Source organism: Leptonychotes weddellii, chromosome 8 (assembly GCF_054177405.1).
Source record: "Leptonychotes weddellii isolate Sample4059 chromosome 8, ASM5417740v2, whole genome shotgun sequence".
In the NCBI taxonomy this organism is placed as follows: domain Eukaryota; kingdom Metazoa; phylum Chordata; class Mammalia; order Carnivora; family Phocidae; genus Leptonychotes; species Leptonychotes weddellii.
Genome location: NC_138376.1, coordinates 24,847,008 through 24,873,778, shown reverse-complemented (window position 1 = coordinate 24,873,778; position 26,771 = coordinate 24,847,008). Strand labels below are relative to the sequence as shown.

The 26,771-nt window shown below is 58.5% G+C and overlaps 1 protein-coding gene across 3 annotated transcripts in view; it reads left to right on the top strand.

The window, feature by feature from the left end:
* The window catches only part of GRM4 (glutamate metabotropic receptor 4), a 117,966-nt gene that overhangs the window by 81,953 nt on the left and 9,242 nt on the right, over positions 1–26,771 (top strand). For all 3 annotated transcript variants that reach the window (XM_081828017.1, XM_081828015.1, XM_081828016.1), the window contains exons 5-9: positions 2,183–2,337; positions 4,416–4,556; positions 17,904–18,104; positions 18,310–18,446; positions 21,472–22,407. In XM_081828017.1, the coding sequence (XP_081684143.1) occupies positions 2,183–2,337; positions 4,416–4,556; positions 17,904–18,104; positions 18,310–18,446; positions 21,472–22,407 (1,570 nt within the window). The remainder of the gene's footprint in view (positions 1–2,182; positions 2,338–4,415; positions 4,557–17,903; positions 18,105–18,309; positions 18,447–21,471; positions 22,408–26,771) is intronic.

The following is a 26,771-nucleotide window of genomic DNA, read 5'->3' as shown; positions in this document are numbered from 1 at the left end:
GCCCTGCCCTCAGGGAGCCCCAGTCTGAGGGGAGACACAGCCCTGCCCTCAGGGAGCCCTAGTCTGAGGGGAGACACAGTCCTGCCTCAGGGAACCTCAGTCTGAGGGGAGATACAGCCCTGCCCTCAGGGAGCCCCAGTCTGAGTTGGGGGAGACACAGCCCTGCCCTCAGGGAGCCCCAGTCTGAGTTGGGGGAGACACAGCCCTGCCCTCAGGGAGCCCCAGTCTGAGGGGGGGTCGGAGACACAACCCCTGCACTTGCGAAGAAGGATAAGACAGTAGATATGGTCCTCCCCAGACCTCCTCCCTCAGTTGGCTGGCCTGAGGTGTCAAGCCTGCTGTGCCCCCGGCCTCCCCTGCCCTCCAGCCCAGCCAAAGCTGCCTGTCTGCCCCTGCCCCCATGTGTCTCCCTCCCTGTTGCTAACCAGTGTCCATCCGAGTCCCATTCTTTCCAGCACTTTCCCCACTTGGTAAAGACCCCATCCTGGACCTGAGTTGCAGCAAAACTTATCTCCCCCTGGAGACATTGCCAGGTCCCTGCAGGGATGGAGTGGGAAGTTCTGGAAGATCATTAAGGCCACAAAAGCCAACAAGACCAGCTCTAAGGACGGTGTCTCAGGCAGCGAAAGGCTGGGAAGGGGGAGTCAGAGGCTACTGAGCCCAGGGGCTGCTCCTGACCCCCCTCAAGGTTTACAGGCCCCCTACATTCTGCCTCAGGACATTCCTGTTGCCCACAGGTCTGCCAGCTCCTGGAGCAGGAGGGTCTCTTCAGAAGTCCTTTCCCTCACTTAAATCACCGGTCCCTGCACTCCTGTCCCCACCCCACCCCCAAAGCCCGGCACTCAAATCCCACCCCCCACCCAGAGGTGCGCCCCGCTTCAGGCCTGCTGCTTAGCTCAGATGGACCCATGTGCTGGGAGGGGAGGATGAAGGCACCGGGCCTCATGTCCTAGACAAGAGGCACCTAGGGGAGCGCCTGACTCCAGAGGGAACTGGCAGCAGGAAGTGGGGGGGGGGCGTGCAGAGGCATTTCTGGAAATCCAGTGCATTTTCAGAAGCAAACAGAAGTAAAAATAAACCCAGGTGACTTTGCAGGGAGGGAGGCCTGGGAGCTCTGGTCAGCTCTGGCTGGCCAGATGCAAGTGGGTATTTATAGGGCTGTGGGTGTGGCTTCTGGGAACAGCACCCCCCCCCCAGATTTTTGTGCCCTGGGCGGGGAGCTGCAATAGATTTGAGGGGTCTGGGATCGTCAAGAGTCAGGAGCTACTGGAGGAGGGAAGGCGTGGGCTCTGGGGCCTGGAAACCTGTTTCTCCCTGACAGCCCCAGGCTGTCCTGCCCCTGCCCTGGCTCAGCAGCTGCTCCCGAGCCCTGTTGGCTGTGTCCCAGTTTCTATAGCACAGCCTCTTGCCTGCTGTGTGATCCTGAGCAAGGTGCTCGCCTTCTCTGTGTTCCAGTCTCCCCCTCCCCCCCCCATGGGAGGAGCTGGGTTGGGGGAATTCTGCCCAGTCCTCGCTGGTTTTCTCCTCCCTGAGTGCCTCCTGTGGGCGCCGCTCTGTGCTGGGCTCTCGGGTCCCTGATTTGATGACAACTGCTGTCACAGTAGGACTGTGGAGGGGGTGAGCACCTGCCTCGCACCCTTTCATCCATCCAGGAGGGTGTGGGAAGCAGCTCTTCAGAGGCCCTAGGCTTTTAGCCCAGAAAGAGGTGGGGTGGAGAGGGCTCTGCTGGGAGGGGAGCAGCGAGAGCGGAGGGGTAACCGTGTAGACAGGTATGTGTGTGCGTGTGTGCGCGTGTGTGCGTGTACACATATAAAGGTGAGAAGGAGACCAGATGTGGCTGTGGGATTAGGGCCAGGGTGGCATGAACCTGAGGACACAGACTGAGCAGGTGTAGTGCCGGGGGCCTGAGTCAGATCCAGGGTGCGCACGCACCTAGGGAAACAGGTATGGTCTTACGAGGACAGATGTGGCCCTAGGGGCAGGAGTGGGTGTGGGGGCCTAGAGAAAAGTGTGGGCCAGGGGCCGGAGGAGCCATGGGCCTGGGGGAACAGGCATTGGCTATTCGGGGGACATGTGTGTGCCTGGGGGGGTTCAGCCAAGGGCCCCCGCGAGCAGGGGTGGCCAGGGCGGGGCAGTGGCAGGGGCAGACACGGCTGGGCTGGGTTGGTGTGTGTTCCCACAGGCGTGTGCTAGAGGCCGCGCGGAAGGCCAACCAGACGGGCCACTTCTTCTGGATGGGCTCGGACAGCTGGGGCTCCAAGAGCGCACCCGTGCTGGACCTGGAGGAGGTGGCCGAGGGTGCTGTCACTATCCTCCCCAAGAGAATGTCTGTCCGAGGTAAGCCCGGCAGCCCTGGACTGCGCCCCCCCGCCTGCCCCCACTGTCTGTGTGTTCCCCAGCTGTTCCTTCTTACTGTCCCCCTACTCCATTCCTTGCCCACTCCTCATCTTCCCGCATCCTGTCTTTCCTCTTCCTTGGCCCACACCCTCTCTGTGCTGATGCTTGAGGCTGGGTGGCCTTACCAGTTACACTTGACCCAGCAGGATGCAAATCCAGATTCAGGAGCTTTCTTCTCCCTTCTCAGATATTTTCGGGTGTGGGAGGTGTGTGGCACATACAGGAAGCTTATTTATCAAGGACTTTTCCTTCATCTCCACACCCTTCCATCCCTTCTCCCATCTGGGACCGAGAGCCAAGGCCCTCGCCCTGCCTGGGGCACGTCCTCTGTCAGAAGGGCCTGGGAGCTGCCAGCAGGAGACAAGAAGAAGGTGATGTGCCAGGTTCTCCCTGCAGGCCCTGCCCGGGTCTGGCAGGCCCTCGGTGGTGTCGGGGTTGGGTCTATCCTGTCTGGCATCCCTTCCTCTTGGGGCAGAACCCACAGTCACCCTGGGTAGGACTGGTCTGCTCTGGCCGGAACCTCGCTGTGAGTGAGGCGTGAAGTTCCCATTAGTGGCCCAATTTGGCAGGGACCTCCCTGTCCTCACCACAGGGGAGGCAGGCTCCCAGGGCCTTCTCCCCTGCTCCTGCTTCATTAAATAGAGGCCAGCATTGATGTTGCTGGGAAGGCCTGCAGACATCCGTCTCTACCGAACTTTCTAAGAGACCAAGGCCTGAGCACGGGAGGCCCTTGCTCAAGGTCACAGGCAGCGTACTCCCTTTACCCGGAGGTAGAGGCCACAGAAGTTCCCATGTTACCCTTCTCAGCCTTGAGCCATAATAAACACAAAACAGTAGTGACTGTGGCTACTGGGAGACATCTCATTTAGTCTTTCCAGCGACCCCATAAGACACTTTTTTCCACATTTAGTAAATGAATACATTAAGGCTCAGAGAGATGGAGCGACATATAGTGGCTATTAAGTGGCGTACTTGTCTGACAAGTCCCTTTTCTCTCTGCGATACTAGAGAAGACTTTGAGCAGTGGTTCTCATCCAGGGGGCGATGTAACCCCCAAGGGACATCTGACAAAGTCTGGAGACATTTTTGGTTGTCACAACGAGGGAGTGATGCTGCTCGACATCCTGCCCCCCACAACACATAATGATCCAGCCCTAAGCATCAAAAATGCCAAGGCTGGGAAAGCCTGCCCTCGCCCAGTCCCTCACCAATGTCAGCATTCTCCTACAGCTCCCACAGTCACAGAGCCCCCACTTGAACCCTGCCCTAGTGTGGACCCTACTGAACTTTCAGGCCTTCTGGCCCACCCCCAGCAGCTCGGTCAATGATGCATGTTCCTGGGAACAGTCATGGATGTAGAAGGGGCACTGGGTGGGAGAGAGCAGGCACTTTTCACTCGCCAGCCTGCCCGCCTTGGGGTGAGGTTTTCTGGGCTTAGAGCAGAGGCGGTGAGTCCCCTTTGGAACATCTGGAGGAGGAAGCCATGTCTGTCATCGATGAAGAAGTTCTGGACTCGAAGACAGAAGATCCAGGCCCTCCCTGGTCTTGCTGTGTGACCTGGGTCATCCCCTACCCTCTCTTGTTTGGTCTCCTCTTCCCAACCAGAGAGCGCAGGTGCTCCCAGCCTTGGTCACCACCCCCACCAGACTCTCTGCTCTAATCTCAGGACCCCCAGGTGGCTCCTTCTCAAAGAGGCCCGATATTAGCATTTTGGTGGTTAAAAGGCCAAGCATGAAGCATCCTCACCGCACACTTCTCTTCCATAAAGGCAGCAGTTGCAATATTACACATGCTTCCCCTGGGACTTAATACAGCTCTTTTCATTTTGAATGAAATGAAATGCTCCACATTTTGTTTTTTCTGGCGGGGCCCTGGATCAGAGGCTGTGCTCTTCCCTTCCTCTCTCCCTCTGCCTGGGCCATCTCTAAACCTGGGGTGGGGGGGAGTGAAAGCGGGGAGGGCTAGGGGCAGGTGGGGAAGGCGGGGCGCGAGGCCCTGACGTCCTGGTTCCCTGCCAGGCTTCGACCGCTACTTCTCCAGCCGCACGCTGGACAACAACCGGCGCAACATCTGGTTTGCCGAGTTCTGGGAGGACAACTTCCATTGCAAGCTGAGCCGCCACGCGCTCAAGAAGGGCAGTCACGTCAAGAAGTGCACCAGTGAGCACGCGCGGGGCGGGGCCAGGGTGGGCCCTGGGTCGGGGGTGGGCCTACCACCGGAGCGGGGGCGGGGAGAGGGGCTGGCGCCTGGGGGCGGTGCTGGGGGACCCACGGGGCGGGGTCTGAGGGAGTGGGGGCGGGGCCTTTCGGACCGGAGGCCTCCGGGGTGGGAGGGCTTAGAATCCTAGAAACCGCGTGCTCTCAGCCATCCGTGATGCTGCTGGGGGGAAAGCAGTTCTGTCCGGCTTGCAGCCACCTTGGGGTTCATCTGAATGTCCCTAGGATGAGGCCACAGAACTGACCCCAGCTGCCCCGTGTGGGAGTCCAGATGCTCACTGGTCTGAGCATTCTGCAGAAACCATCTCTAACCCCCTCACGGTTCCCTCGGTCATTCAACAAACACCAGTTTGACTCCCAGGGTGTGCCCGGCCCTGTTCTAAGCACTGTGGATATAGCACTGAACGAAAGAGTCAAAAATCTCTTGGAATTTTTATCCTAATAGGAAAACGTTTAAACAAGATAAATAAGTGAACTATATAGAATATGTCAGAAAGAAAATGTGCAGTAGAAACAACTAAAACAAAAAGATGGCTTTCCTGTAAAGGTAACATTTGAGCAGAGTCCTGAAAAGGATAGGGAATGGGCCACAGGAGGATGGGACAATGGGTCCATTCTACAAATTGGAAAACAGAGGCTCAGGTAGGTAAAGGGACCTGAGTTCCCATAGATGGAAAATGGTGGAGCCCGATTTGAACCCAGGTGGATCTGAGCTCTAGGCCCTAAGTCCCCTAGGGTAGCCATCATGGTGTGTCCACATTTGGACACATTCAGATGTGGGTCTCTCTGTACTCTTGGTCTGGGCAGCTCTGCAGCAGAACCTTGCCTCAGTGACTTTGAGGGAGCTCTGGGTGTCTTCAACATGAGTGGTACCTGTGGGAGGATGGTGAACTCCCTCTTGTATCCTCCTGGACTGATCGGTGTAGCTTGGGCAGAGGGCCAGCTGAGCAAGGGGCCACTGGCCTGGGTGCAGGGACATGCTGCATGGAATCTTAGGCGGTGGGGAGATCCCCCCAGGGCCAGGGGAGGAGGAAGCTGGATGAGGTTGGTGGGCATGTGGGGAGGATGCTGCCCTCTGGTGGCCAGGGCCCTCTGGGAATCAGAAGTATTGGCCATTTAGGAGCGTGGGTATCCCCCCTCCCCTCTCCATCCCTGGGGCCCAGCAGGCATGCTCACGTGTGGGTTGTACGTGGTAGTGTGTGTGCACACATGGGTGTGTGTGACTGTGTGTACATAAGTCAGTATGTCTAAGAGAAGGGGTATGTGTGCGTTTGTCTGACGTAGGGGCTTATGTTTCTGGCTGAGCCAATAACCCCAAATACCACGGCTTGTTGTGCATCTACTGTGTTCCAGATGCTTTAAAGGCATTATCTCATTTCGCTCTTACAACAGGTCTAGGGGCTTTTGTGATCCCCTTATTATAGAGGAGGATATGGAGAGTCAGAGAGGCCAAGCTGCTTGCCGAAGCCTGCACAGCAAATGCCTTCATCAGGCAGTAATCACAGCGGAGGTTTAAGAAGTGCAAACGTGACAGCACAGGAGACTGAGCGTTCGTGGGTAGGGTGACCGTACAGCTTGGTGACTCCTTTTCTCCTGGCCGAATTTTAGAAAAATCCCATTTATTACTATTTTTTAAAGATTTATTTATTTATTTTAGAGAGAGAGAGAGCACAAGCAGGAGGGACAGAGGGAGAGGGAGTAAGAGTCTCAAGCGGATTCCATGCTGAGATGGAGCCTGATGCGAGGCTTGATCTCCTGACCCTGAGATCATGACCTGCGCCAAAACCAAGAGTTGGATGCTTAACCATTGGCGCCACCCAGGTGCCCCTAAAAACATCCCTTTTATTCTTAAAAGTGCCTAAATGGGGTAGAAAATTGTATAGTCACCCTGATTATAGGTCACCAGACCTGGCTTGAAGATGGGGTTGGGGGACACTGGAACTGGGGTCAGGATGGGTAACTGGGGTCTCCCGTATCCCGCCTGCCAAGGGCGAGGGGCTTTCTGGAGTGACTTCTTGGTCTGGGAGGGGCAGGAGTGGGGAGGGCCTTGGTCAGCCCCTGTAGGCTCTACCCAGACTCCCAGTCCGCAGGACAGGATTCGCAAATGTCTCCCGCCTGGCTGGTGAAATGGGGAAAGGGGCACCCCTCCGCAGCCCTAAGGGAGGATGTTTGGGCTCTCAGAGCCGGCAGAGGAAGGAGGGCGAGAGCACAATTCAGAAGAGCGTAGAGCTTCACGGCGAGCCTAAGGCAAACTCTCTGACCTCTCTGGGCCTTTGCTTTCTTATCTGAGGAATGGGATTGATGGTGAGCCAGCCCAGAGGGTGTCTTGGGATGGAAATGAGAAAGTATGGAGGTACTTTGTGAACTGGAGAATGGGGCCTCTCAGGCCTGGCGGTGCATTGGAATCACCGGGCAGCTTTGAAAACTACAGTAGCCCTCACCCCCAGACTCGTTCAGTCAGAACCTCAGGGGTGGGTTCTGGGCTATAGATTTTGTGAAAACTCCCTGGATGATTATGTGTATTTAGGGCTGGGAAGTCCCCAAGCCTGGTTTGCTGTGAATGTCCTGGGGATTTTTTTAAAGCTACTGATGCCTGACCCCCAGACCTTGTCAGTGAATTGGTCCTGGGTGCAACCTGGGCATCGGGATTTTTTTCAAAGTGCCCCAGGGGGTTCTACTGTGCAGCAAAGTATGGGGGCCTCTGGGTGGGAGGGAGAGGCAGTGATGGGAGGGAGGATGGCATGCACCCCAGGCAGGAGGGAAGGCGTAAGCAGAGGAGCAGAAACTGGAATGAGGAGGGATATGCATCACAGGGAGGGGTGGAAGGACAGCACCTTACAGCTGCATCTGAAGCCCCAGCAGGGGTGGTAAGGGTCCTGGTGTGACCCCAAGTCAGGTGCGGCGAGCCCGTCCATCTCGGAGTAATGTGAGGAGCAGGGCTCCTGCTGGGAATGTTTGTGGGACGTGAAGACCACCCTGGGTGAGGGCGAGGCAGCTCTGGCTTCCCATGGCCTTGCCCAGGTTTGAGCTGAGCCGCTCCCTTGGGAGAATGTCTTAGGCCAGGAGGGCTGGGGTGATGCCCACGGAGGGCTGGCTCTGCACTGGGCACCTGGTAGGGGGCAGGGGAAGGACTCGCCCCTGGTCTGGATCTGACTCTGTGTCCTCCCTGCTGTGTGACCTTGGATGGGTCATTTAACCTCTCTGAGTCTCAGAGAAGACAGGAAAGTCACCGCCCATGTCAGTGGGTTGTCTCGAGGACTGGAGATGAAGGTATGAAGAGGCTGGCTGAAAGATGGCATGCATGATCGGTGCTGGTAAAATGGTTGTTGATATGGAAAGGGCGTGGGAGCGATGGGATTTCCAAGTCTGTTGGGACCAGTGCTATGTGTCAGCTGTAGGATCTCAGGTGAGGGAGGGCAGTTGGTATAGGCTGTCGCAGGTGCAGCACCCATTCTACAGAAGAGGCTACTGAGGCCATTTGAGAACATCACAGCCTAGAGAATTGGCAGAACTGGCTTTCTACCCAGGCAGCCTGGCTCTAGAGCTGGTGCCCTGCCCAGTCTCTCGGGTTTCCTGCCCTCCCCCTCCTCCAGCCCCCCTCTCTCTTGCCCCCAGCCAGCCCAGGCACGCTCTGTGTTCTCCTCCGACCCCTGCTCTGTCTCCAGAGCCTGGCTTCCCACTCACTTCTTCCAGGATGCCTGCCTCTCCACCCTGGGGGCCTTGTATTGGCCCACTCTGGTCCCCTTGACGCCAACAGACTCCATGGTTGGCCTCTGCCTGTTTCAGTCCCACAGGCTGCTCCTGGAGGGCGCTAATTCCTCAGCACCTCCAGCCTGCCTGCCAAGGGCTGGGCAGAGCACTGCGGTGACCCGAGGAAGTCTCAGAAGAGCCGCAGAGGCCGGCGGTTGGAGATTGGGCTGGTGTGTCTCCAAGTGGTAAGAGGGAGAGGGTATCACACGTTCTTTCTCAACCATACAGCCAGGAGGGTCCGGCAGACCTGTGTGACCTCGGCAGGGCATCATACCTCTTGAGGCCTCAGTTTCCTCTTCTGTAAAATGGGAATCGTATTACCCACGCCTATCCCCCCAGAGCCCCACTCCCAGCAGAGCTACCTTGCTCACCTTTTCCCAGAGAAGGGGGGTCGGAGGTGATCTGCAGGAAGCACCTGCAGATTGCCCAGGGACCGCCCCACACCTGAGCCAGGGAGGGGTCACTGAGTGGGGGGTGGTCTTTGCAGCTGTCAAGGCCCAGGGGAGGGCAGCACCTGCCTCCGTCTCTGTCTCCCTGGGAGCACGCGGAGAGGGTTTGGGAATTAAAGCCGTAAACGAGGCAGATGTGGCATCCATCTTTTTGACAACACAGCCAGCCAGGTGATGGCTGAGCGGAGGAAGGCCCGGTTTATGAGGTAACAGGAGAAATTTACTGCCTGCTCTTCCCAGGGGCTGGGAGTTCTGACAGGGAGGGGGGCTGCATGGCAGCTGGGGATGTGTAGCAGACTCCTGTCACCTGCCCGCGCTAGCAGCCACGACGCCACCACCAGTAATAATAACAGCTAATAGTTATATTGGATTTATCGCTTGTCAAGCCCTGTTCTAGTGTTTGGCATTGAACCTTCACAGCAACCTATTTTACAGATGGGGAAACTGAGGTACAGAGGGGCTGAAGACTTGCCCAAGGTCATAAGATCATAAGTAACAGAGCTGGGATTTGAACCTGGGCAGTCTGGCTCCAGAAATGTCCTGCCTCAGAGCAGCTGATAATCTTAGCCCCAGGGCCCTCCTGGCTATTCCAGCCTGGCTTTGAAGGATCTGCCGATCTACACATTCCCAAAGGGACCTGAGAAAGCTTCCTTCCTGGGGAAAGGCAGGGGGACCAACATTTGAAATTGCCTGTTATCTCTGGTGGGTGCCAGGCTGTGCCGCCTGTTAGAGGAACTCACCTTTATTCAAGCCATCAGTCACATGGCGGCCGGAGGGATCCTGGGCCCGTCCCCTCCGTGCTGCTTGTCCCTTGTCCCAGCGGGTTTCACTAAGAGGCTGATTCCTGGGCTCTGTGAGGGGAGCTCCCACTGCCCCTGGGAGGCAATTCAGCTCTCCAGACAAGGGGGTGGGTGGTGGAGTAGCTCTGGCAGTCAGTGCCTCGGGTCTCCAGGGAGGGCCCCACCATGAGACCAGAGAGAATAGACCCCAAGGAGCCCCTTGGAAGAAAATTGAGAGTTCTGGGAGCCCAGGGAAGTTGCACTTTTGAATAGGGAGGTCAGAAGTTCTCATGGAGTAGGTGATGCTGGAGCAAAGACCCGAAGCTAGTGAGAGAGCCCGGCATGTGGAGGCCTGGGAACGAGCATGCCAGGCAGAGGGCACGGCCTATGCAAAGCATGCCTGGCAGGTCAGGGGAGCAGTGAGGAGGCCCGTGTGCTTGAAGCAGAGTGGGTAACAGGAAGGAGATGAGGTCAGAGAGGCGGGGTGGGCCAGTCCATCCTGGGGGTGCCTGGTAGGCAATGTGTAGGGATTTAGTCTTTTCTGCCGAATGAGACAGAGCCATTGCAGGGTTTGAAAGAGGATTGACGCGATCCGATTCCTGTTCTAAGAGGCTCATTCTGTCTGTGGCCTGGAGAGAGGAGGTAGGGGTGTGGGCAGAGTGGGAGCCCGGTTTGGAGGCCTGTGCTGTAGTCCGGGCGGTAGGTGACGGGGTCTGGAGCAGGTGGTGGCCTTGGAGGTGAGGAGGGGTCAGACTCTTTGCCAGTTTTGCAGAGTGGCCATAGAGTTTGCTGAAGGATCAGAGGTGAGAGAAAGGGGACGATAAATCAAGGATGACCGCATGATTCTTGGCCGTGCAGGAGACGGGGGGAGGAAGGTCGGGCTGGGGAGGAGAGTCAGGAGCTTGGTTTAGGCATGAGATGTCTGTCCGGTGTGGGAGTGGGAGCAGGCATTAGGGAGGACACCTGGCTGGCCTTGGATTTGGGGAGTTGCTGGCATATGGATGGGGCTGGCTGGAGACACCAAGGGAGGGAATATGGTTTAGGGTCCTGGCACTGAGCTCTGGACACTGGGAGGTCAAGGGGGTTGGGGAGGGGAGCCATCAGGGAGGCCGGAGGGAAAACGAAGCTCAGCCCCATCACCTGCTGTCATGCTGCGGGGTGGCGGGTGGTGCAGAGAGAGCAAGTGAGATGGGAGGAAGAATGGGTGAGGGGATTTGGCAGCGTGGGACTCCTTGGAGAAATAGGTACAAAACCCAGATTGGAGTTGGTCAGGAAAACAAGGGAGAAATTGATGACAGGTGAGTAGGGACAATGCTTTCGAGAAGTTCCATTGTACACAGAGAAAGAGAAGGCATGATGCTAGCTGGGGGCAGGGGGCGTTGAGAGAGGGTTTTTGTTTGCTTAAATGGGGGAAATGAAGGCATATTTCCATGTTGAGGGGAAAGATCCACTGGAGGGAAGGCCAGGTGCTGCTGGAAGGGGAAGGAACACGGCTGGGTGATGGGGCATGAGAGGATGTCCCTGTGGGACAACTGTGATTCTAGTCCCCTTCCCCCCTCCCCCGGGACCCCGTCCTACCCTGTCTGGGAGAGCTAAGCCCCAGGCTCCTGGGCGCAGGCCTCAGAATCAGCCCGATGCAGAGAACAGCCTTGCCTGGGAGCTGGTCTGTGCAGGTGGCAAGCATGGCTTCTTGTCTAGTGGTCTGGTGTCGAGTGGTCTTGGGGGCCGGCCTCATTTCACAGACAAGGGGGCCAAAGCTCAGGGATGCCAAGCAACTCACCAGGACTGCAAGAGACCCAATGCGGGAGGATGGTAGGCTGCTCCCATCGAGACGTGACACCCATGTCCTGATTCTCAAACTGGGGTCTGTGGACATCTGGGGACACACTCTGGAAGTCAGACTGTCAGGGACCCAGGAGCTCCAGGATGATTCTTGAACTTGGCATTTTCATTCAGTGGCCATCCAGAAGTGATCTCTACCAATTTCAGAGACACAAACTTCTCTGCTGCTGTGAGCATTTGCCATCGGAAGTCAGGGTCATAGTGGGGACTTCAACTTCCGATGTCCTCAAGAATATGAGGTCATATTCTTGAAGGTCTGAACTGTTGTCTTTCAAAAGGGGTCTGAAGCTGGTTCAAGGTTGAGGAGCCATGGACTGTATTGCCACAGAGCCAGAGCGAACCCCTGAGAGAGTCAGGAGCCCACCCCTGCCGGGCGAGTCACCGTCCCTCCTCCCCGCTCAGGTGGTGATCCTCCATCTGCCCCAACTGGTCATCCGTAGAGACACCTGAGCTGGCCCCGACTTCCCTGGGACACGAGTGGGTGGAGAGCTGAGGCTGGGGTTGGGAGTTTAGGAAAACAGATAGAGGGGGCCAGACAGAGTTGGAGCTGCCTCAGACTGGAAAGCAGGTGTCTTGATGGAGGGGAGGGCCCCGCAGAGACCATGGTGTGAGGGTGAAGAACAAGAGTGTGACCCTAGGAAAGGGAGAGCCTGCCATGTGATTTTGGGGCATGACGGGCAGGACTGGGGAGCGTGGAGCCCAGCTTCAGGAGCAGGACTCACGGGACTCTCAGAAAAACCTGCGTGTTTCAGGGAGGTGACGAGGAGAATGGCTCAACCACAGGTGAGTCAGGAAAGAGGGGGGATGGCCTGGAAGCACAGTGTGGCAGCTTTGTCCCCCCATCTGTATATCGGCAGGCAGGCTGACCTGGGCCCCTGTCTGCGTGGGGTAGGTACCCTGTACTCATCTCATCTTGAGGGGAGGAGAGCCCGCATGCACCAGGCTGTAGGCAGGATGGAGGGGGAGGGATGTGGGATCTTCCGCAGTGGAGGAGTGCCCGCGAGGAGAGGAAACAGGTTTGCGAAGCGATTCTGCGTATAAGGTATGATGCAGTGTGTTATCTGCCTATTCCTCCTTAATCCTCTCAGAGACTCCACAAGGTCAGTATCATTACCCTGAATTTACATCTGAGGAATGGACGTTTTGCTTGACCTGGGCCATCTAGCCGATCCATGGCAGAGCCAGGACAGAGGCCCAGCTGTGTTTGCTAGACTGTAGCTCCTAGGGGGATCTCTTATCCTACTTCCTGGAAGTTTGCCCAAGGGATGAAAACTGGTGTGTACGTTTGCATATTTGTACGTAAATGCAGGCTCTGCATGCAGATGGGTGTGGTGTGTCCACGCACTTGTGCTGGATTGCACGCGTGGACGTCCGCCTGTGAGTAGAGACACGCCGGCGCCCCCTGGTCCCCTCAGTGCTCACCAGCCCCATCTTTGCCAATGGACTTACTGCCCCTGGGAGCGGGCCTTGGCCTAAGATTGGCGGGAGCCCAAGTGTTTTTCTCCTCAGATGGGCAGCCCTGAGGTGTCCTCCACGTCGTCTCCTGGAAGGCCCCAGCCGAATTGAGCCCCACGCCTGGCATCCTGCCTCCCTTCCCCAGCCCAGATTCCTAGCCCCAAGGATACTTCCAGGTGTCACCTCCCAGAGAAAACACCCGTGGGCCTCTCAGCCCGACAGTGGGTGAATCTGGAGGACCGGACGCTTGGATGCTGGTTGAGTAGCCGTGTCTATGTTACCTGTGTTTATACGCATTTGGACACGGGCGTGTGTATAGATGTGCATCTCAGTGCCCTCAGGGTTGTGTGTAGCCACCCTGGATGTGTAACTGTGGAAATACACGTGTGTGTACATCATTGATTTTTGTCTCCTTTATGCGAGGGAGCCTCTTTGAGAACTGTGCTCACACGCGCGGGCAAGCGTAACGCGCAGGAGGGTTGCAGTTGGGCGGGGTGAGTTGTGGCGAGGTGATGGGGGAGACAAGGAGGAACTCTGATTATTTCAACCTTGAAAGCTCATTTCAATTACCATTTACAGCCTGCAGACAGAGGCTGCAGTCACCGTAGTAACCATAGCTGCGGGGTTTTGACGGAGAAAATCCTTTCCGATGGTTTCCCCGGCTGGCTGTCCCCCGTGGCAGAGCCAAACACGTCTCTGGCTCACTGCACCCCGGGACACAATTAGGACATCTTTAGACTGTTGCTGCTGTCATTACCATCATGTGTCTGGGATTTATCTCCTCCAGTAGTGCTCAGAAATGTGTGTCCTGCTTCGTCCCAGAACTACCTGGGCCTGGGGGTCCTGCCCACCCACGAGGGGATTTTCTGACCCCCTCCCCACTTCTCTCCACGACCACCACCTGCTTTGGACCTGCAGCAGCGATCCCTAACTCCCAGTTAGGCCTGGGCCCCAGAGAAGGGGCTGGAGGCAGACCAGGGGCTGGATGGGGGAAGAAGAGGGGGAGGGATGGTATGGGGTGGTGGAAACTCTTACGGAGCCAGAGAGATCCAGGTTCAAATCCCAGCTCTGCCACTTCCCAGCCAGGCCCATCCCCAGGTATGTATGAGCAGGTGCTAGGTGACAGGATTCCTGGGAAATTCTGGGTACATCACTTGACCACTTGCAAACCTCAGTTACCTCCTCTGTGAGGGGGGCCAGTTCAGCCTACCTCCCAGAGCCTCAGAGAGGAGAAATGCCAGGCATGTGAAGGCTCTCGGTGAGCACCAGTCATGCTGTGGGGTTATTAGCTGAGGAGTCAGGAGGTGCGTGGAGAGCCATGCTGGTTATGGGCACAGCTTCAAACATTCAGGACGGAGCAGCTTGTCCTTGTTTAACTTGTATTTATGACTCCTGCTCCATCCTCCCCACCCCGCCCACACCATGTGAGCCACTTGGGCCCTGTCATTGTTGCCTCCTGAGGGGCTCAGGGAAGGGCCCTTGGAGCTTGAGGGGTATCTGTGTGTAGAGGGCATGCTCGAGGCCTGGTGTCCTCTTGTAAATAAAGGTCCTTTGCAGGTCACCTCTCTGCACATTTTCTCATCTGTAATTGGGGCTGGACTTGAGACAAAAGTCAAGGATGTGAAGGTGTGTCGAGAAGTCTCTAGAAGTCCATGGCCGGCACTGTGACAGCTCTGGGGTAGAGATTCTGGAGGGGCAGCGCTGATGGGCCGCTGACTGCCCACAGGACCCCAGAGCCCCTCTCGTAGGAGCTTCCCCGGGCAGATGTGGATTCTCCTGGTGAGGCTTCTCCTCACTCTGGCCTTGGGGCAGGTGGCTTGTGACCCCACTTGGTCCTGGACCTGAGTGGCCCGGGAATGGATACTTCAGCTGGACCCACTGAGGACGGACCCCTGGGGGAGGAGAGAGGAGAGGCTGAGGGCAGCTCAGGTGGGGACGTGCAGCCAGATCCCTCAGCCCAGTGTGTCCTTGGCTTTGGGAGGGAGCTGCCTGCTCTCTGCAGTGGCCTTAGCCTCCCCTCCGTCCTGGTTAATAATTCAGGCTCTCGCCCATATGAAATTAGGCTGTGATGGCAGTGCGGGGTTGTTGAGCGGTATTTTATGTTTTCCATTCTTCAGGCTGAGGGGAGCAGGACTGGGGGTTGGGTGGGGTCCAGGGCTGGGGCTGCAGCCTGCAACCTGCCCCAGCCCCCTCTGTTGCCCTCCCTCTGGGGACAGGGTTGTCCCTGGGCTTCTCTCCTGGGTCTCAGAACCTTGTCATCAGGAGCTCGGACAAGAGGGCAGGCTGGTGAAGCTGGAGAATTTGCCTTTCATGTTTATTCCCGTCTGTTTGTGCCTTGGCCTAGAAATAGTGTTGTTTTATTAGCAAGGCTCTGCTGGCCCAGGAGCTCCGAGGCAGGGCCGGACTTCCACCTGTCTGTGCTGTCAGGTGTTTGACCCACCTCTGTGGCATTTGGCAAAGCACCATGCGTCTCTTCAGGTCTTGTGACTATTAACCCACTAATCCTCATTAGGGACCCTATCCCAAGCCCGTGAGGCAAGTACCATCATTATCCTCATTTTGTACTTGAGGGAACTGAAGCCCGAGAGATGAAGTGACAGGTCCAAGGTCACCCAGCTGGAGGGGTTGGTGGAGCTGGGGTTCCAGCCCAGACAGTCTGGACTTTGAGTCCAGGCTCCTGCAAATGCGGGGCAGTGACGGCGGATAGTGAGGACCTTTGCTGACCAGGAGAGAGCCAGGGAGACAGCTCCCAAGCCCGCCCTGCCTCCAGCCCCGAGGCCACGCTGTAGGAGCTGTGGGCCTGTCTGGACTGAGCGGTGTCCCCAGGGCCAATGGGGCATGTGCCCCAAACTGTCCAATCTGAGCAGTGGTGACTCTTGATCTCTGACCCCGAGGTTGGGGTACCTGGGGTCAGGTTCTACCCTCGGTGGCTGAGGCAGGCATATGAAATATGCCCCCGGCTCTGTGGGAGCTCTGGGCAGGCAGTTGGCTCATCTGTAAAATGACAGAATTGCCGCAGATGACCCCTTTGGTCCTGCCATTTCTAGCACTGAGAGCCATGATTTCTGTCATCCACTCAGCAAGTGCTGAGTATCCACCCTGAGATAGGCTGAGAATGGGGTGGGGCCCTGGCCACCTGACGCAGCCATTCGAGGGGTGACAGCTGGACAGCCTGGTCATGTGGGGCAGCAAATGTCCTTGCCGGTGTAAGGGGATTAGATGGTGGAGAGACCCCAGGCACAGCGGTGTGTTTCCCTATATATACATACCCTGCGTCTGCGTCTGAGGTATGCAAGCAGAGGGATGGACGTAGGGACCTCTGGAGTTCCCAGGGGAGCAGTGCCTGGCACTGACCCAGCCCAGCCTGGCCCCCACATAGTAGACATGGGAGGCTCTGGCTGTGGCCCATGGGGCTAGGCTGGGGTGCCGCCACTCCTCCTGCTTCCTGCTGGGGAGTCTCTTCTGCAAGGTGTGGCCCTGGCCCCTAGCAGGGAGGCAGTGGGTGTACGTGGTGGGGGTGGGGGGTTGATTTCTTTGTCCTGGTCTCCAGGGAGGAGGTTACAGGCTGTGATGGGGGCAGGGACTGCGGCCTCAGGAGGAGAAGCCCGGCTTCTCTAGCATTCTGCTCTTCCTCTCCCTGCCTCCACTTTGCATCCTCCAGCCCCCTCCTGTCCCCTCCTCCTATCCCCTCCCTGCTTTCCTGTTCCCCCCCCCCCCGCCCCGCCCCAATCCTGCTCTTAGACTCCCTCAGGCATAGAGTAGCACACAGGCTGGGAGCTGGAGTGCTGGGGTTCAGGGTCAGCACTTCATGGTTCTGGGACGTCACTGGGCTTTACTGTGCCTCAGTTTCATCTCTGATGGGGGCATAATCACTCACCTCATGGCACCCTGTTGGGAATTCAATGAGTTAATGTGCATAAAGGGCTTAGAACGATGCCTAGCATAGAGCAGGTGCTCACTAGACCTTAGCAGCCCTTATTCTTCATTATGATTGCTAGCCTGGGCCCAGGCTCGGGTAGCGCCTCCTCTTCCAGAAAGCCTTCCTGGCCTGCTCTGGCCCAGGGACCTCTGTTGCTGACCTCAGAATCCCCCCCATTCTGATCACTTAGCACAATAATAATGTGGATCAGTCACCTACTCGGTGCCAAGTGTTTTCCGTACCTCATCTCATTTAAGCCTCTGTGGGGCAGGATTACGATCGCTTTTTACTGAGAGGACACTGAAGCCTTAGGCAGCTGGGGAGCTTGGGCCCAGGGCCTAGGGGGTGAGGATGGGAGGCCAGAGCCCCAAGGCCATGGCGCCCTACGAAGCCACTGCTGTTTGCAGTGAGGTGGGGGTGGGAGTGGTTCCCCACTTGACAGAGCTCACTCAGCCTGGCTAATGGGGAAGGAGTGGGTGGGGATGATGGTGACTTCTGGTGTGTGGGGCAACTGGAAGCCATTGAGGGCACCAGGTGGCCTTGGTCCTAAACCCTGAGGGATCTGCAGCCAGGCTCTCACCCTCCCTGGGCCTCAGTTTCCCCACCCGTACCCTGTGGCAGGGGCAGCGTGCCCTGGCTGGTGTGGCTGCCCATCCGTGAGCTGCGGTAGGGTACCACTGCAAGATACAGCCCTTGTCCTGGCGATTTCCCAGCCCGTGTGAGGGCCAGCGGCTCCTGCGATCAGTCTAGGCCAGGCAGGGGGAAGGCAGGGAGGCTCCACAGCCACAGGGAGACCCCTTGGCCAGTTGCCTTCTGCGGGCGATCGTGACATGCGGGCCTGCCTGGCTGTTCTGGGGCCTTAGGGCACGGGGTCTGGCCGTACAGTGGCGAGGGCAGTGGACCCTCCCTGTCACCTTTTGGGGTTGTCCCCCATAAGACCACTGCCTGGGTGATAGAGTGAGCACTGGGCCAGGAGCCAGGAGGCCTAGGTGTGCAGAGATGGGCTATGTCACCTCTCTTGGCTCTGGTGCCCACCACGTGGTCTGTGAGGACGGTGAGCCGCATGGACACCGCCACGCTGGGCGTTTCGTTGCAGACCGAGAACGCATCGGGCAGGACTCGGCATATGAGCAGGAGGGGAAGGTGCAGTTTGTGATTGATGCCGTGTACGCCATGGGCCACGCGCTGCACGCCATGCACCGTGACCTGTGTCCCGGCCGCGTGGGGCTCTGCCCGCGCATGGACCCCGTGGACGGCACCCAGCTGCTCAAGTACATCCGCAACGTCAACTTCTCAGGTGGCTGCCCTGGGCCGTGCACTGGAAGGGGTCCTGGGGTTCCTTGTGGGGGAGGAGGCGGGGGTCTCCTCAGCTATTGCCAGGGGGTTGGAACCATGCAGGGGCCTCTCCAGAGGTGTCTCTGCCCTGGGCTCCTGATCCTCCCTGCTCCTTGGTGAGAGCTCAGCAAAGATACGGAGTGTGTAACATTCACTGGCCCCCACAGGCATCGCGGGGAACCCCGTGACCTTCAATGAGAACGGAGATGCCCCTGGCCGCTACGACATCTACCAGTACCAGTTGCGCAATGGCTCTGCTGAGTACAAGGTCATCGGCTCCTGGACGGACCACCTGCACCTCAGAGTACGTGCGTGGCGGGAGGGCAGGGAGGGGCCCCGGGAGGGATGGACAGAGTCACTCATGCCACCCAACCCCTGGGAGGGAAGAGCAAGGGGAAGCAGCCGCTGATTAGCCGGGACTAGCCCTGACTCTCCATTTGCTGCTGCCAAGCCTGGGCTTTCTTCCGTGCCCCACTGCAGGCCTGGAAGGGCCCTGGGTGCCACCCCTGCCTGAAACAGTGGGACTTCTGCTGTATGCCCTTTCCCTTGGCCTGGGGCCTTCCTGCCTGCTGCCTGCTGGCGGGGCGAGGGGGGGGACTCTGGATAATCCAGACAACTCACCCTGGAGGGAAGGGCTCAGTGGGTGCAGGGAAGCCAGGTGAGGGGGGGGGAGGGCTGCATCAGGATGAAGGAGGACAGTGTCTCAAGGCAAAGGGCACAGTCAGGTGGGGTTTCCGGTGGGGGGTAGAAGGCTGTTTGAGAGTGTTTCCTAAAGCTGTCAAACGATACCTGGAAGGTCATCATTTTTCTGGGTATTTTGGGCAGCTGAGGGGGGGCGTCTTCTCCTGAATCTTCTTAGCTACATTTTTCCCAGCCCCTGATTGTGCCAGGGATGTGGCGGCTTTCCCTCCCTGGCCTCAGTGTACCTAGCTGTGACTAGAGCCATGTGTTTAGAGAGAAAGGACCTGTGGTTCATTCCCCGAGGAAATGCCAGTGGACGTGGCCCCTGCCTTGCAAGGTGAAGGGGTGAGCCGTGCTCGGGGTGGGCACGGTATGACAGCCGGATGGAAGGACCAGTGGGACACAGGAGGCTCAGGCCCGTGTCTGGCCTCAGCTACCCCTGTTCCAGATCTTGGGAGAGTGGCATCATGTTCCTGCTGTCCCCTGTTGTAAGAATCTCTTCGGCGACGAGCCCCTCGAGCTCCTCAAAGCTCTTCCTGCCCATGATCCCATTTAGCTCCGACAATCTTCTGAGTCAGGGGAAGTATCTCCACAAGCCCATCCTGAGGGGTGTTCCAGAGGCCACATGGCAGGGGGTGGGGGGGCAGAGCCCATTCCTATGGTGATGCTCCTTGGGTGGCTGAACGGAGACAAACAGAACAGAGCAGGTGGGAGCACTTGGCAAACGGGGCGATACCCCAAATGGAGGCATGTCTCTTTTGGGTGCAGTGGGAGGAGCAGTGGGGGGGCCAGGGATTCAGTTCACTACCAGCAGCAGCGGCTCATCCTTCCTGAGCGGCTGCTGTGTGCAGCGACTGTGGTAAGCATGTGACCCTACTGTATGGACGGCAGCCCTGTGAGGTGAGGCAGGCACTGTTCTGATCCCATTCTACAGCTGTGGTAAGTGAAGGCAGGGCCTCGGTGTGGGGTGGGCCGTGGCCTCCTCCTCCCTGATGATACAAGGCCCCTCGGCCAGCGTGGAGTTGGGGCGGGGGGAAGGTTAGGGGGAAGAGGACTTCGACGATCACAGCCTCCCCGCCTTCTGAGGGCTCAGTTTGGGCTGTGCTGTGGGGGCCACAGAGCAGGCCGGCCTGGGGTGGGGGGCCCCTAGGAAGAGACTTCACCCTGCCCGCCACCGTCTTCCTCCAGGGTCTGACAGTGAGGTGGCCTCTCATGGCCTCTGTCATAGATTCCACAGAGAGTCCCCGGGTCCCCTGTGTGCCAGCCCCGGGCTGGGGGCTAGACACGCGGCAGGGAACATGCACAGAGCCCCTGCCCTCGTGGGGCTGACCTTCCGGGGAAACAGTCAGAATTTCCGTGGTGCCTTCCAAATGGAAGTCACACTAAGTAGCAAAGGGCAAAGTGGCCTCATATCTGCTGTCCTTGGATCGGGTGGGAAAACAAAGGCTCAGGGAGGTTGAGGTGTTCGCTGCAGGGCTCACAGCCAGCTAGCAGCACACCTGTGATCCCAGGATTTGCCCGCATCCGAGGCTGTCCACGGGAGCCAGAGTTTTCTGGAACAGCCACCATCGCCCTGTGTCCCTCTGTGGTCTCATAGCTCCAGCGCATGGGCTTGTCCTACCTCATTGTTCCTGCGGGGACAGTGGCCCCGGTTGTTGCTGTGCTCTTGGGCTCCTGGGGGACCACATGGCCCTGTCAAGCCCAGAGCCACAGGCCAAGCTCCTTCCCTGAGCTTTTCCTCCCGCCTCCCATGAGGCCATCTTTGGCCCCCCTCCTCTTTTCCTCAGCTCTGAAACCATCCCCTTGCCCAGCTGGTTATTCCTTCTCTGGCCTCCAGGACCGGCACAGAGGAGCACCTTTCTGGCCAGGCCCGCTGCTCGCTAAGTGTCAAGTCCTCCTATGAGCCACTCTATTTGGAACAGATGCTTTGAATATGGCTCCCAAGTGTAGTCCAACTCCCTTTGCTCAAGGCCTGGGGCTCTTCTGGGCCTCTCGCTTACTTACCAGACTTTTCTGAAACATTGAACTCGGTAGGGTGTGCCAACATGGGTTCCTTTGCTCACAGCGATTGTGTCTTCGGAGACACATAATGGCGACTAGCACTAATTTAGAGCAAGATGTAAAGAAACTCTAACCCCCGGGCACAGATTCTGTATCCTCTGCGCAAACTTCCGTTCACTGCCGTCTGCTGAGCGCAGCTTCCTGTGCCGCCCAGAGGAGGCCCCGTGGGCTGAGCCGTGGGGCAGCGCATCTCCCAGCAAGCCCATAAGTCACTTGCATGGTCTGGTTACAGCTCAGATCCTGAGACAGTAGGTCTGGGGTGGGCCCCAAGGTGGCACTTCCAACAAGCTCCTGGGTGATGCTGATGCTGGTCTGGGGTCAGGGCTCCTGAGTTCTCTCTGCTTCCCCGTGGGACTCCCGGTTCTCATTGCTGTGCTCTGGGCTCAGTGTCTCCATACGGTCCTTAAGGGTTTTGGATTTGCTCAGGATGCCTCATGGGGGTCAGCCGTGTCTGCATCATGCGGGTGGGCTTATTTAAATCCAGCTGTTGGGTCCAGCGGGTCATGGCTGGGGTGCCAGCCAGTGGGGTGGCCCAGGGCACCGGGTGGCATAGCCTGAGGCCAGCTCCCCTGTGCTGTCATTGCCAGATAGAGCGGATGCACTGGCCGGGGAGTGGGCAGCAGCTGCCCCGCTCCATCTGCAGCCTGCCCTGCCAGCCGGGCGAGCGGAAGAAGACCGTGAAGGGCATGCCCTGCTGCTGGCACTGTGAGCCCTGCACGGGGTACCAGTATCAGGTGGACCGCTATACCTGTAAGACCTGCCCGTATGACATGCGGCCCACAGAGAACCGCACGGGCTGCCGGCCCATCCCCATCATCAAGCTGGAGTGGGACTCGCCCTGGGCCGTGCTGCCCCTCTTCCTGGCCGTGGTGGGCATCGCCGCCACGCTCTTCGTGGTGGTCACCTTCGTGCGCTACAACGACACGCCCATCGTCAAGGCCTCGGGCCGCGAGCTGAGCTACGTGCTGCTGGCCGGCATCTTCCTGTGCTACGCCACCACCTTCCTCATGATCGCCGAGCCCGACCTGGGGACCTGCTCTCTGCGCCGGATCTTCCTGGGGCTAGGCATGAGCATCAGCTATGCGGCCCTGCTCACCAAGACCAACCGCATCTACCGCATCTTCGAGCAAGGCAAGCGGTCGGTCAGTGCCCCGCGCTTCATCAGCCCTGCCTCGCAGCTGGCCATCACCTTCAGCCTCATCTCCCTGCAGCTGCTCGGCATCTGCGTGTGGTTTGTGGTGGACCCCTCCCACTCGGTGGTGGACTTCCAGGACCAGCGGACGCTCGACCCCCGCTTTGCCAGGGGCGTGCTCAAGTGTGACATCTCGGACCTGTCGCTCATCTGCCTGCTGGGCTACAGCATGCTGCTCATGGTCACGTGCACCGTGTACGCCATCAAAACGCGCGGTGTGCCCGAGACCTTCAACGAGGCCAAGCCCATTGGCTTCACCATGTACACCACCTGCATCGTCTGGCTCGCCTTCATCCCCATTTTCTTTGGCACTTCGCAGTCGGCAGACAAGGTGAGTGGTGGGGCTGGGGGCGGGGGGTGGGGTGGGGGAGTGAGGGCCCTGAGCTGGGGGTAGCCTTGGGGGCTCGCTGGCCTTTCCCCCTGCTCTGGAGATGTCTTCTTCCACACCTCACTGCCTCCTCTGTCTCCAGTCTGTTCTCCAGCTTCGGGGTTGTCTCTCCTCTCTCCCACCCGTTCTCTTTTCCGGCTTCCCCTCCCCACCCCTCTCATCTCCCTCCTTCTGTCCTCCTTTTCTCTTTCCCTCCCTCTCTCCTCTCTGTCAGCCTTCACTCTCTTCTAGACTCTTCCCCACCTCTCTCCCTACCCAGCCCCATCTTCCCCACCATCCACTCCTCTCTTCCTCATCCTCTCTCTGCCCCTCTCTCTGTCCTCGCAGGATCCCCATGGGTCCCTGGATGGGGGATGGACCGCACTCACTCCTTCTCTCCTCGTCCCCAAGCCTCCGAAGCCCGGGAGCCTGGGGTGTCAGCTGAGGGTCCTCTCCTCCAGCAGCCAGAGCTGCAGAGGGGCTGCCTCCTGCTGGCTCTGTCAGGCCATCCTGTGGGCCTGGACATAGTTCAGGGCCCCGTGCACTCTGCCCACATCCCAGCCCCAGCACTGCCTGGCTTCTGCAGGGTTTTATCTTGAAGGATTGAGGGTCACTGAAGCCAGAGGCTAGAGACTGGGGAGGGGGGTTGTGGGGACCAAGGACCCCAGCTCCTCGTCCGAGCTCCATATCTGGGATCCTGGGCAAACCAGCTGGCTTCTCTGCCTCAGTTTCTTCATCAGCATATTGGGACCATGATCCTTCCCTTGCAGTCCTTAAGGTGTTATAACAATCACATGGCCTGATGGGTGTGGAAGCTGTTTACCCACTGCGGGGCAGCTGGGGCTGAGGAACGCAGAGGAGGGTGATGGCGACAGGGGTCAGAAAGATGGCAAGGCAGATGGTGGAGGACCCAGAGGCTGTGGGAAGGATGCTGGTTCTACTGTCAGCGAGAAGGGAGCCACTGCGGGGTTCTGAGCAGCGAGGGACATGATGTAGTGCAGGTTTAGATGGAGCCCTCTGGCTGCTGGGTGGAGCCCTGAGGAAGGCAAGCCAGGAGCGGGATGGCCAATGTGGAGGTGACTGCAGTGAGCCCAACAAGGGGCTGCTGGGGCCAGGGGTGATGGGAAGTGGGGGCTCCTCAATGTGTCTGCAGGGGGCGCTGGCCGGATTTGGGATGGATTGCGTGTGGGGCAAGAAGTGCAGAGGAGAGTCAAGGATGACTCTGGTTTTTGGTGTGAGGATCGGAAGGAAGGAATGTCTGCACCCGAAGGTGGGGAAGACCACAGAGGAGCCAGTTTGGGGGCCGAGATGGAGCAGTCATTTGGACGTGCTGAGTTCGGGCTGCCCATTAGAGGTCCGCGTGCTGCTGTTGAGCCGACAGCTGATTATACAGGGCTGGGGTTCAGGGCCGAGGGCCGGGCTGGAACTGGAGCTGGGGAAGTCGTCAGCCCATGGCTGGCATTTGAAGCCAGAGCCTGCCCAGGCGTGAGTTACTAGGGATGCCTGGCTTTCAGTGAGGCTGCTGCCAAAGCCATGATGGAGGGGGTGCTTGTCATGTGCCTGACACTCTACCTACTGGCCAGCAGGCTCCACAGTAGCAGGGTAGGGTGGATAGCACCATCCCCATTTACAGATGAGGACACAGAGACACAGAGAGGCCAAGTGACTTGTTTGAGATCACAGAGCCAGTAGGTGGCATGGCTGAACTTGACCCTGCTGTGCCTAACTCAGGAGCCCCCCATCCCAAGCCCGGTCCACACTGCCCCCCTGCAGCCCTGGGACACCTTCCTGCCCTGGGGCCTCCTTGGTAGGTGCCACCTCTGCTCCAACAGCTCCTCGAGGGCAGGAGCTGTGCCCTCCATCCTGAAACCCTTGGCCTGGCCCAGGGAGGCCTGTGGCCTGCCTTCCAAAGGTGGCCTGTGGGCTGAGGGGCTCTGAGAAGCAAACCTTGGGGTTGGCAGTGAGTGCCCTGAGATCAGAGACCAGGTTTGGCTCCAGGTCACCCCGCACACCTGAGCCAAAGCAGCTACCAGGCCCAGCTCTCACTGTGAGCCAGGTCTCCTGCCGCCCCCGGCCCTCCCTGCTGAGGACAGGCGCAGGCAGAAACTCCATGCCCCGCAGTGCCCAGGGGGCCCACAGAGCCAGCAGGGGAAGCCACCCCCCACTCCAGGAAGCTGGCAGCTTGAGAAACTTCCTTCAGCAGCACCAGCAGGCTCCTTCCCCTGCCTCCTCAGGGAGTAAAGGTGCATGGCTTGAAGGCAGACAACATGGCAGCTGAGCCCCTCACTCTGCCTTCCCATCGTTTCCTCAGGGGGGACCCTGCCCTCCCAGGGGGTGGGACCCTCCCCTGCCTCCGGCTGCTGAGGCCCCACCCTCCCGCTCAGCCCCCCACATCTCTCCAGGCCATCCTGCCTGCCTCGATTTCTCCCTTTTTAGGAGGCTCCCCTCAGTATGGATGATGAAAAGGAGCCTCTGAAATGATCTCTCCTGAAGCCCAGAGAGGGGCAGAGACTTACTTGCCTGGGGTTACACAGCAGGCTAGCCTCCCAGCCACAGGTGGTACTGAGACCCTGCTCTGCCCCTGATGGCAGGGCGGTGGGAGGGTGGTGGGGGGGGGTGGGGGCGGGACATGGGACATGCCCCTCCCCTCTGGGCTTCTGCGCGAGGAGGGGGCGGGGGATGAGCTCTGAAGTCCCTGCTGGGTCAGACTACCTGACTTCCTAGAGGCTCAGGCAGCCCAGGGGCTGAATCTGTGCCCGGTCCTGCCAGCACTAGGAACACGCCTGGAGAGAGTGGGGTGGGGCTGTGGTGGGGAGTTGGTGTGGTCAGTGGCTGGGTGGTGTGTGGATCTGTGTGCAGGTGGGTGCGTGTGTGCACTCTGGGTGGGGATGGGCAGCTGTGTACGCTGAGAGCTTCATGGCTGCTGGTATGTGTGGGTGTGCAGAGGAGTTGTGTGTATGTGCAGATGTGTGCATGTGCGGTTGTATGTGCGTATTCAGGTATGTGTGCAGATGTGGGTGGATGCCTCTGTGTGTGTGCATGTGAGTGTACCCAGGTGCATGAGTGTGTGTGTGTGCACGTGTGCCCCCAGGTGTGAGTCTGAGTCGAGTATGAGCATACAGCTGTGAGTTCAGGCGTGTGTGTGTGAATGCAGAGATGCATGTGTCTATGGGCGTGCATGTCTGTGGGCATGTGGGTGTGTCCAGGTGTGTGTGCACACGCGCTTGCAGGGGCTTGGCGGCACCCAGTTCCCCCCAGCGTGCAGGTGGCGGTGCGGAGTGAAGCTGTCTGTGCTGCCCGGGTGAGCAGGCGGATGGGTTTCCCCACGCTAGCCTGGATTTCCAGGGGTTATCACGGCCGCCGTGTGGCATTACTCTGAGCCATCTGGAGCGTGCTTTCTCTGCCGCGTGGGGTTCCCGCTCAGCTGCACTTGGGCAGGACCTAGCCACAGAGGCTGGCCAGGTGGTGGGTACGTTCATTTATCTGATTTGTACAGATTCCGAGCTTCTCAGTAGCCACGGGGTCCCTTGGACCCTCTGCCCACCAGACCTCGCACGGAAACAGGAAACTCCTCATCTCCCTCCACAGTGGCTGCTTTCTGCGCCCTTTGCCCCACCCACACCCATCAGCAGCTCTGACAACGTCTTCACTCTGGGGAGCAGTCACTTGTGAGGCTAAGGCAGGATTTCTTGCAGAGGACAGAGTGTAGCCAGGGCCTGACAAGAAAGGGGAGCAGGAGTTCAGGCACCTCCGTCTGGAAGATGGGTTGGCTGGAAAACAAGACGAAATCAGATCCTTGAGGTCACCTCTCACCCCCACCCCCGCCCCGTCTTTGAGACCTGCATCTGTGTCTGGGCCCCATCCCTGCGGAGGAGGGGGTGCCTGCTGGGTTCTACAGGTTCTAGAGGACCGCTGCTTCTTTGATAGAATCAGCATGCTACCACCTCCTGGTGACAGCGTGTGCCTTCACACAGGGGGCTCCGGGACAATGCCTGAGCGGGTGGGAGGGTGGGAATTCCAGACCCCAGAGCAAGGAGAGGGATTGGGGGTGTGCAAGCACAAGTGGGTCTGGAAGGGCAGGGCCCCAGTGGGTGGGGGCAGCTCTGCTTAGGTTTGATCGGTTTACACCCCATCTTGTATTTTGTTTGTGAAAAGGCTCCTAGGCTGAAAAGCAAAATAGAACACCAAGGATTGTACTCTTTTCCGTGCTCACAGCTGGCTCCATGGTTTTCAGGGCCTTGTGCAAAAAGAAAGTGAAGGCCCTTGTTCAAAAATGATTCAGGATTCAAGATGGTGGCAGCAGGGCATGAAAGCAAGCGTGTGTGCCT